This window comes from Vipera berus, assembly GCF_964194415.1.
Source record: "Vipera berus genome assembly, chromosome: 9".
In the NCBI taxonomy this organism is placed as follows: domain Eukaryota; kingdom Metazoa; phylum Chordata; class Lepidosauria; order Squamata; family Viperidae; genus Vipera; species Vipera berus.
In genome coordinates this window covers 4,403,956-4,413,746 of record NC_138212.1, presented here as the reverse complement: position 1 = coordinate 4,413,746, position 9,791 = coordinate 4,403,956, and the positions used below count along the sequence as shown (strand labels likewise).

General features: G+C 44.9%; 1 protein-coding gene across 1 annotated transcript; it reads right to left on the bottom strand.

Annotated features, from left to right (window-relative positions):
- Positions 1–687: 687 nt before the first annotated feature.
- RABAC1 (Rab acceptor 1) lies at positions 688–7,698 on the bottom strand. The gene is made up of 6 exons (XM_081335402.1): positions 7,582–7,698; positions 6,190–6,289; positions 5,280–5,492; positions 4,024–4,121; positions 1,822–1,923; positions 688–1,152 (listed from the first exon to the last, which is right to left on the bottom strand). Exons 2-6 carry the CDS (start codon positions 6,267–6,269, stop codon positions 1,064–1,066), a joined length of 582 nt encoding a protein of 193 aa, XP_081191528.1. The 5' UTR covers positions 6,270–6,289; positions 7,582–7,698; the 3' UTR covers positions 688–1,063.
- Positions 7,699–9,791: the final 2,093 nt, after the last annotated feature.

The following is a 9,791-nucleotide window of genomic DNA, read 5'->3' as shown; positions in this document are numbered from 1 at the left end:
ATTCAAAATCCCCTAATCGGCTTTCAGTCTCCTGATGATTGGCCCAAACATTCATGCCTAAAGCAGGACTAGAACTCACTGTCTCCTGGTGATTGGCCCATAGTCACCCAGCTGGCTCTTATGCCTAAGGCGGAATTAGAACTCAGTCTTATGGTGATTGGCCCAAACATTGATGCATAAGGCAGGACTAGAACTCACTGTCTCCTGGTGATTGGCCCATAGTCACCCAGCTGGCTCTTATGCCTAAGGCAGATTTAGAACTCACAGTCTTATGGTGATTGGCCCAAACATGGATGCCTAAGGCGGGACTAGAACTCACTGTCTCCTGGTGATTGGCCCATAGTCACCCAGCTGGCTCTTATGCCTAAGGCGGAATTAGAACTCACAGTCATGCCTAAAGCTAGGGACTAGAATTCTAGACCCCTAAAGCGGGACTAGAATTCACTGTCTCCTGGGGATTGGCCCACAGTCACCCAGCAGGCTCTTATTCCATCTCTAGCAGAGAAAACGCAGCAGCCATGCAAAATGTCTGTGAGATATTAATTTTGACGCATCCTTGCTGAATAAGCTGCGGACCTTTGGAAGGAAACTTAGCAGAGTCATCAGGTAACGTAATGTTGATGTAATCCTGTGGGTCACCGCAACCTTGGCCAATACACGTTAAAAACACTCAAAAGGAGTTGTGGATTAATGTCAGCATTTCTTTAATATTGCTGATCAGAGACATAAAAAGGCTGAGTGCGGGAGGCTACTGGGAAAGCGATGCTGGCGCCTAAAAATCTACAGAGGGAATAATTTAACAGCAGCATTCTATTATATACTCAGTGAAAAAGCTCATGGCCAGTGGGAATAACAGACGAGGAGTTATCTCATATCTGAAGAATCAGAAATGGAAGGGCAACCTCAACAAGGTAGCCACCGAGAGTTTTCAAGACTTGGAGGAAATGGCCATTTAAGTAGGCCTATTGGCGTGGAATGAAATAGCAGCATTGTATACGTAGGCAATGTAACAGCGATGGGTTAGGGAAGGGAGAGATGGACGCCGAGGAAGTTCTCCAGCTTTTTACACGGGCTCCATCTGCAGTTCATCGGTCTCCACGGATTCCAGTTCATGGAAGGCGGCATGTGAACCAATGACGACCAACGTGGCGCCTGCAGAGAGCAACAGAAGAAACTTTGGGAAAGGAGGCCACAGGGTGATCTATGTCTTCCCCATCTAAGTCTTTCTCTTAGAGGCCCTAAGGATCTCTTAGGGCAAAAACTGGATGAACCAGACTCGAAAGGAAAGACTCAAAACACACAGATGGCATCTAAAAAACCTACAGAGGAAAGAACAGGGCTGCAGTTCCTGAGAAGGAACTATTGTAAAGTTAAGGTATTCACCCCATTTTCGAAGAGAAGTCAGCATATCTTACCTAGTTGGGGAATGAAACGTGTGGAAGAAAACCAACCAAACTCAGAGAACACCAAGGACCCCCCCCCACAGTCCTCCTCCTCCTCCTCCTCCCCCCCTTTCTCCTTCTCCATTCTGCAAACCCCACTCCCTGATGATGTTACCTAGTTTGGTCACGAAACGTCTGCAAGAAAACCACCAAGCTGAAAGGGTACCAAGGACCCCACTGTCGTCGTCCTCCTCCTCCTCCTCCCACTTTCTCCTCCTCCTCCACTGTGCAAACCTCACTCCCTCCTAACACTGATGATGTTACCTAGTTTGGTCACGAAACGTCTGCACGAAAACCACCAAGCTGAAAGAGCGCCAAGGAACCCCCCCAGAACACAGGAGTGCGGTCCCCCTGGAACGGGCTTTTCCTCTTTACTCACCCAGCACCCAAAAGACAGCTGAGCCGGCACCCGCCAGCCAGAAGAAAGGAAAAGAGACAGCGCCGGCCAGACTGTATTGATGGGCTGTGCTGACTTCTCGCCCTAGAGGGAAAGACGGTGAGTTAGAAAACAGGCTGGGTTTCAACTGTTAAAAAAAAAAGAGAGAAGGTGGCCGTCTCGAAGGCTCGACTGAAGAGATGCTAGCCTTGAGGTCACATTTTTGATTTCTGTGGTTTAGCGCCTCTACGTAACCTAGCAAAGCTGGGGATTTTGTGCCAGACTGGCACTGTTCTTCTTGGCTGCAGCACCACCTTGTGGCTATTCTTGGAAATGTAGCTTTCAAGGACTTGCTGAAAAGAAACTACTTTACAAGTTAGCTACCTACCGTGCTTCCCCGAAAGTAGCTTGATTTTGGGGGTGGGTGGGCTTAATATAAGCCCTATCCCAAAAATAAGTTTTTGGGGTAGAGCTTATATTAATAGGGCTCAAGGTTGACTCAGCCTTCCATCCTTCCGAGGTAGGTAAAATGAGGACCCAGATTGTTGGGGGCAATTAAGCTGACTTTGTAATAATGCCGCTTAGGGGTGTGTGTGAAAGCCCTAATAAGCAGGCATATGCAGGCATATAAGCAGGCATATAGTCTTCGGAGAAGGGCGGGATATAAATGGAATTAAAATAAATAAAATAAATAAATAAAATAAATTAGTTTTTGGGACGTGGCACACACCTAAAAATCAAGCTAGGGTGGGGATGGGGAGCTGCCCCACCTGCCCTGCACCCACTTACCTTGCAGCCAGGCCTCTCCTTGCCATCCCGCTTCTTCTTCTGAGGCCTCTTCTGCAGCCAGGCCTGCATTTCTCAGTCACAGGGTTTTCCGGAAGGCCTCTGCAGCCAAAAACCGAGCTATGAATCCAATCCGTAGCTCAGTTCTGCAAGATCTCAGCAGCTAAGCACCAAGCTATGGATTGAATTGGTACTCAGATGCTTAGGCCTTCTGGAAAGGCCTGACTGCAAAATGCAGGCCCGAATGCAGCTGCAGAACTTCAGCCCCAGAAGAAGTGGACCGGCTGGGTGGGGCTGTCGGTGCTGGAGGTGAGGGAAGGCCTACTCCGAAAATAAAACCTGGAGCCTCTTTTGGAGGAAAAAAAAGATAAGACCTGGTCTTATTTTCGGGGAAACACGGTATCTAATGGATGGATAGGAAAAAAGCAGCCCTCCTTGTAGGAATATGAGCAGTCCTCAATTTAAAACCATTCCTTTAGTTTTGAAGTTACAACAATAAAAAAAATGACTTATGACCAGTTTTCACATGTACAACTATTGCAAGTCACGCGATCAAAATCTGGATGCTTGGCAACTGTCATGTACTGATGACAGTTGCACTACCCCAGGGCCAGGTGATCAACATTGTGACCTACCTGTAATTCAGAAGGCACTGAGAGTGTGTGATGGAGTGTTTTTTCATAGTAAACATTTCCTAGCTATGGAAAGCCTAAATATCTAGGCCAGGAGTAGCTCAGGAATTCTGGGAATTGAAATCCACGAGTCATAAAAGAGCCAAGGTTGCCTACCTCTGATATAGGCTATAGCTTCCTCTTTCCCTTGCGTGCTAGCTTTCAACAAGCAAGGAGATGGGTGTTTCTTTTTTTAATTGTAGAAGGGCAGAAATTAAATAAGAGGGGGAAAAATAGAAATTTATGTTCTTGAAAGAGCACACAGGTGGTCCTTGACGTACGACCATAATTGAGCCCAAAATCTGTTGTTAAATGAGACATTTGCTAAGTGAGTTTTGCCCCATTTTATGATCTTTCCTGCCACCGTTGTTAAGTGAATCACTGCAGTTGTTAAGTTAGTAACCCCTTTGTTAAGTGAAGCCGGCTTCCCTATTGACTTTGTTTGTCAGAAGGTTGCAAAAAGGGGGTTGGTCACATGACCCCAGGACATTTCAACGGTCTTAAGCACAAACCCGTTGCCAAGCATCTGAATTTCGATCACACGATCATGGGGACGCTACAAAGGTTGTAAGTGTGAAAAACGGTCGTTAAGTTACTTTTTTTCCAGTGCCGTTGTAACTTTGAACGGTTACTAAACGAGCCACTGTAAGTCGAGGACTAACTGTATCATGCACACATCTCTAGTTCCAAGCTTTGTTTTATGTTATTATTGCACGTTGCACTGTGGGAACAAAAGATCGCCACTTACCAAACAGAACCAGCTGTGACTGTTGGGTCTTCAAGTACATGATGTAACAGGCCCCAAAGAACACAGCAAGCGCAATCAGAAGTAATGGCGATGTGATGCTAACAGGTGAGAAGGAAAGACCAATGGGGTTAAATGCATCATGAAACAACGTGGAAGAACAAAACCAATTTTCTTGCTAGTTCCATGGAATTAAAGTTGAACTTATCACAACCTGGCTGAACCCGTTACAATTAAGAATGGAAGAGCTCTGTACAAATACACTACTTGTATATTAGGGTAGTGTATTAATTTCTTTACAGGTCTTCCTTGGTGGCTGTTTTCCAAAAGCTCTGCAAACTAAAACTCTTTATCAATTTTTGTTTCCTGGAACAAAGGGGGAATTATCTACTAGACCCTGAATGTTCCCTAGCATGGCCGGGTATAGGCCATTCGTAATCTTTCTCCATGATGCACATTGTAGACGGAATTTTATCCAAGCAAGCACTGAATCAGTGACCTTGCCGAGAAAAAATAGAGTCAGGCATCTGTACCAAACTGAGATTACATCACGATGACAAAATGCATGTGGTAATGTCACAATGCAAAGCCCACTGGATATATGTGCGTCCCAACGTCTGATGCAAGAATATAAGTTGTCATTTTCGCTCATGACGCATGTACTGTTGTTTGAGCCTTCCTTATCCCCTATACACTGATGCCTGTGGGCACAGAATGAGACTCTTCTGCGTATCTCTTTGGGTCTCTAACGTACAGCTTAGTGCACGGGCACTAAGGATGGAGGGAGGCAGGGAGCTTAGGCAACACATCCCCCCCTTCATTCTTTTCTACAATTAGGTGCTAGAAGCGTCTTCTTGAAATGCAAGTTTAAAAGGAGCAGAGTTTTGATTGCACTAAGATGCTTTTTCAGGAGGCAAGTGGACTTCCTTGTTTTTCTTTGAAGACGTTTCGCTTCTCATCTAAGAAGCTTCTTCAGCTTCCTGGATGAGAAGCGAAACGTTTGCAAAAAAAAAAACCAAAAACCACAAGGAACTCCAGTTGTCTCCTTAAAAAGCATCTTTGGGACAACCATGACTGAGAATCTCCATAGGCATTTTGATTGCCCAGTTATGACTGCCAAAGGTGGTTGACTTTTTCGAGGGATTGTCCCTGGCTTCAGGAACTTTCACTGCACAAATGAAGGCCTGTGCATCCTCGATGAGGTCAGGGGAATTCATCTCCACGTACAAGTAAACAAAGAAGCAATCCAATCTACTCACAGGCAATAGACGATAAGTCCTAGGAAGACAAAGACATAATTGCTCTGGAAATATTCCACGTTGCGGACAATACGTTTACACAGCTCCCCAAAATTCCGAGGCTTTGCAAAACGTTTCTGGTCCAGGAAGTTGGCCCAGGGGCGAATGGTAGCCCGACGTTGCTCTAGCCATTCCTTAGCTGGGCCTTGGGGCAAGAGTGCTGGGATGTTGATCCTAGAAGGGACAAATTCAGAAGGCCGGAAAGAATTAGAAGAATGTTCTTCAAATAAACATGGGGGGAAAAAAAAAAGTCCAGTTGCCTTTTGAATGCACCTGTGGGACAATCAGGACCTGGATGACTGAGTACCTCCATAGACACGTCAATTCCCTAGCTCTTTTTAAAAAGCAGTGTTCCAACTGCTTTTTCCTCTTAAGGAATTTCAGTCAGACAGATCGGCCATCGACAAGCACATAGAGATAAACAACATTTATCTACCATCAAAATGCCAAAAAGGAAACAAAAAGACCCAAACATCTCCTCACCAGCAATCAACACCCATCTGAACAGAAATTAACACCAAGATTAACAGCAGACCAACAATAAAAAAAAAACACTACCCCAATCAAGGAACTATCAACCCCGACAAACAAGCTAACAGTAAACAACAGCCTAAACAAGGAACCATCAATTCCACTCCCACCAATACTGACAGTGCAAACCCCTACTCCCTTCTCGCACTGATGATGCCACCTAGTTGGGTAATGAGATGTCTTCAAGAAAACCACCAAGCTCAGACAGCACCGAGGACCCCACCATTCCTCTTGAGCCAGCATGCTTCTTAGCTGTGATGGTTGGGGTGGATAGGAGTTGTATTCAACATTTCTGAGGGTACTCAGCTAGGAAAAGCAAAATAATTTCCTCATAACTTACTTGCTGCTCATCAATGCTCCTGTTGTCTCGACCTCAGTGGCTGCATTAAAGAGATGTTCTGGTCCAGTTTTACCAGCCATGGTAAATTAAGACTGAGAACCTGGATAGAAAAGGCAGATATGGGAGTCAGACACAAGATTGGTTGGGTGAGGAGGATCAAAACCCACCCGGAATCCCTCATGGTGTTATCCAGAGCTATCCAGAAGATCATTTTGTAAATATATTTAAGGTGTAGAAGGAGATGTTTGCTCTGGATGTTCTGGATATTGGAAACAGGGATGCTGCAGCAAAGCAGGGCACACATATAGCAGCCCACAGCAATGTCGAGAGACAAGACCCACCCCCTTCCTTTACATACTTGATACATTGCTGCAGAGTGACATCAATGCATACCCTCATCTGCTATGAAAGCTCATCTTATTCCTTGCTTGCTGGCAAAAAAAACCCCACAAACTTTGGCTCAAAGTTACCCAGCCAGTTTTCATGCCTACAGTGGGACTAGAACTCACAGTCTACTACTAATGGTTGGTCCAAACCCACCTGACAGGGTTGTGGTGGTGGGAAAAATAAGAGGACGAAGGTATGTTGGATATGTTCACCACCCGAGTTATTTGTAAAAATAATAAAGGTGGATAGATAGATAGATAGATAGATAGATAGAAATAATAAATAAATAAATAAATAAATAAATAAATAAATAAATAAATAAATAAATAAATAAATAAATAAATAAATAAATACACACAAGACATCCCAGCTGCTTTCATGTCTACAGCAGGACTAGAACTCACCATCTCCTGGTGATTGGCCCAAAGTCTCCCAGTTAGCTTTCAAGCCTAGAACTAGAACTCACTGACCCCCCAGTTTCTAGCCTGATGCCTGCACCACTACGCCATATTAGCTTTCGTCAGATAACTACATTAACATAACATATAAACTACATCCTATTATATAATCTACCGTGTCTTTAGTAAATATCCCTTCTTTCCTTGCCCTTCCTCTCTCTCAAGCTCACCCTCTTTTAGAAGCAGCTAACATGGGCCTCTCACGGGTTTTATCTGGCCAGCGCTGGACACTGGATACTACCCTGGCACAAATGGTGCCTTTGCCCCTCTCAGGAATGAGCCCACCGCCCTATTTGGGGCGCCCCAACTCCAGTCCCAGCTCCTGGTGGGGCTGTCCCGTGGCTCCAGCTCAGGCAGCATCGGGTGTGTCCCCCATGTTTTGGTCCGCAAGCTGGCAAAAAAGAGCTTGGCCGCCCCGTAAAAAACCTTTCCCTTCCCAGGCATCCACGACCTGGGACCAAAAAAAAAAAAGGGGGGTCCCTCCGATGCTGCGCGGTCCAGTCTCTCCTGCATCCGGGGTTGCCCCTGGCAACAGAACCTCGCTCACCTCTAGCAGCACCCGGTCCAGCTCCTCGGCGGAAGCGATCGGTCTGCGTGGCAAGGAGAGGGAGGGGACAGAACGCGGATGTTTACTTTCCTAGGCGCGGAGCCTACTGGGAAATAGAGTCTTTGTGCTCAGTTCAGTCATTTGCATAAATAGCGGCACGTAGCCAGTTTTTTTGTTGTTGTTGTTGTTCTATATGCGATCGTTTTTCCTTGCAAGTAAAAAAAAAGTTTACTTATCATGTATAAATGCATAACAGAAAATAACAGGAACCTGCTGTGCCCCCTCTTAGCTTTGGAAGCTGTGCTGGCTGAAAATGATGGGTAGTGTAGTCTCGGACACCCGCAAAGAGTACTGACCGAGATTTGCCATTGCTACAGCAACGGTTAGCAACGATATCCCAGTTTGCTTGCTTTGTCGAGCCACGTATTTTGGTTCCTGGGATTCCACTTCCTGTTCTGCGTCCCGGTTAAATAGTTACTAGCTTTCAATTTTAAATTCAGAATAAACACATCAATCAGGCTGAAAGGGCGGTTCCATTATAATCCTTATTTTTATAAGGTTAGATTTCTGCGTGGCTAAGTAAGTAAGCGGCTTGGTTTTGCTTTACGTTATACAAATTCAGCCAATTGTGATACGGTAAGGAATAACTTGTCATTTGCCAAGTCAACAAATAAAACCCCCTTTTTAAAAATTTCTATCGCTGAAAACCAGAACAAAAACTGGTTAGGCTTTGTGAATCATAACTTCAGGAGGGACATTGTAGAAGAAAAAACTATAAACTATATTAGTTTATAGCAGTGTTTCTAAGTTTCCAGCTTGAATACGTACAGATCAACTCCCAGAATTTCCCCACCAGCCATACTGGGGAATTCTGGGAATTGAAGTCCATACATCTTAAAGTTGCTGAAATTCAGAAACACCGCTCTATACTAGAGCAACAAAAAAATTGGAAGAAGTTTGATAGCTTCTTTTTTAACAAATTTTATTAAAAGGCAGGGCTATATCCTGAACTGTATCGCTCTTCATCAGATGCCAAACGACATAGAGGCAACCTTCGGCTCTTTTATGACTCATGGACTTCAACTCCCAGGAATTCTGGGAGTTGAAGTCCATGAGTCATAAAAGAGCCGAGTTTGCCTACCCCTGACATAGACTGATGTAGGGGTTTCAGCTGGAGTGAAAATGGGCCTCAGGAGAAACGGATGACTGGCAAAGACTGGAAACAGAAGCAGTAGCAAATCTTATGCTTCTGCCTCAAGGGTGCCCAACCTTGGTGACTTTAAGACTTGTGGACTTCAACTCCCAGAATTCCCCAGCATATAGCTGGCTGGGGAATTCTGGGAGTTGAAGTCCACAGGTCTTAAAGTTGCCATGATTGGACACTTGGTTTGTACAGTATAGTTTTCTTCAAATTTCATGCCCATATAGACCCAAGGATGGGTGGATAGCACAGTAATTACACTCTGGGAAAAGGCAATAATCAAAGGTACTCACACCCTGCTTAAAACCCCAGTCTTAACACAAGAATACCCCAACAATCAATGCTCGTAATGGAGTTTATGAGGCACGACTGCAATACAATGCAGAGTTACTTAGTAAACTCCGCTGAACTCAGCGATGTTTACTTCTAAATGCATACTTTCCTATTATAAAGGCTTAGACAACGGATTTTCAGCCAGCAGAAATGTAGTTGCTACCTTTTTTAGGTATGCAAACGTATAGATATGCCATATCCATCCATCCATCCATACGGATAGCTATGCAAATTCTGCTTAGGTCGTCCTTGACTTGAGATGCGCACCAACTGTGCCAGTTACCCGCTCATTGTGCCACCTGTGGATTGGCTGGATTTCAAATGGACATTATGACTTTGGTGGGGGGAGGAATATTGCTTGCTTAACTATACCGTTTGCGCGGGGTTTTCCCCAGATCTCGCCTTGCCTTCCTTACTGTCACCGACCCCTAATAAAAGCTTCTTTTTGAGACAACGCCTGTTTCAAGAGTTCTGCTTTCTTGGATGGTTAGCTGGGGGGACGCTGCAACAGTCATCTGAAAATGGTCATAAGTCACCTCAGTGCCTTGTAACTTTGAAAGGTCACTAATTGAAATGTTGCAAGTCAAGGATTACTTGGACTTGCAATTGCAGAATAGAACACCTGTCTGTCCCACCAGAGCAGATAAGTTAGGCCTATTCCAGATCCCTTCCCTGA

Coding starts and splice junctions, on each gene's coding strand:
- RABAC1 (XM_081335402.1), bottom strand. CDS start 6,269: ATGGCTGGTAAAACTGGACCAGAACATCTCTTTAATGCAGCCACTGAG. Junction 4,122..5,279: donor GGACTTATCGTCTATTGCCT/GTGAGTAGATTG, acceptor CTCACCTGTTAG/CATCACATCGCCATTACTTC. Junction 1,924..4,023: donor GTCACAGCTGGTTCTGTTTG/GTAAGTGGCGAT, acceptor CTTTCCCTCTAG/GGCGAGAAGTCAGCACAGCC.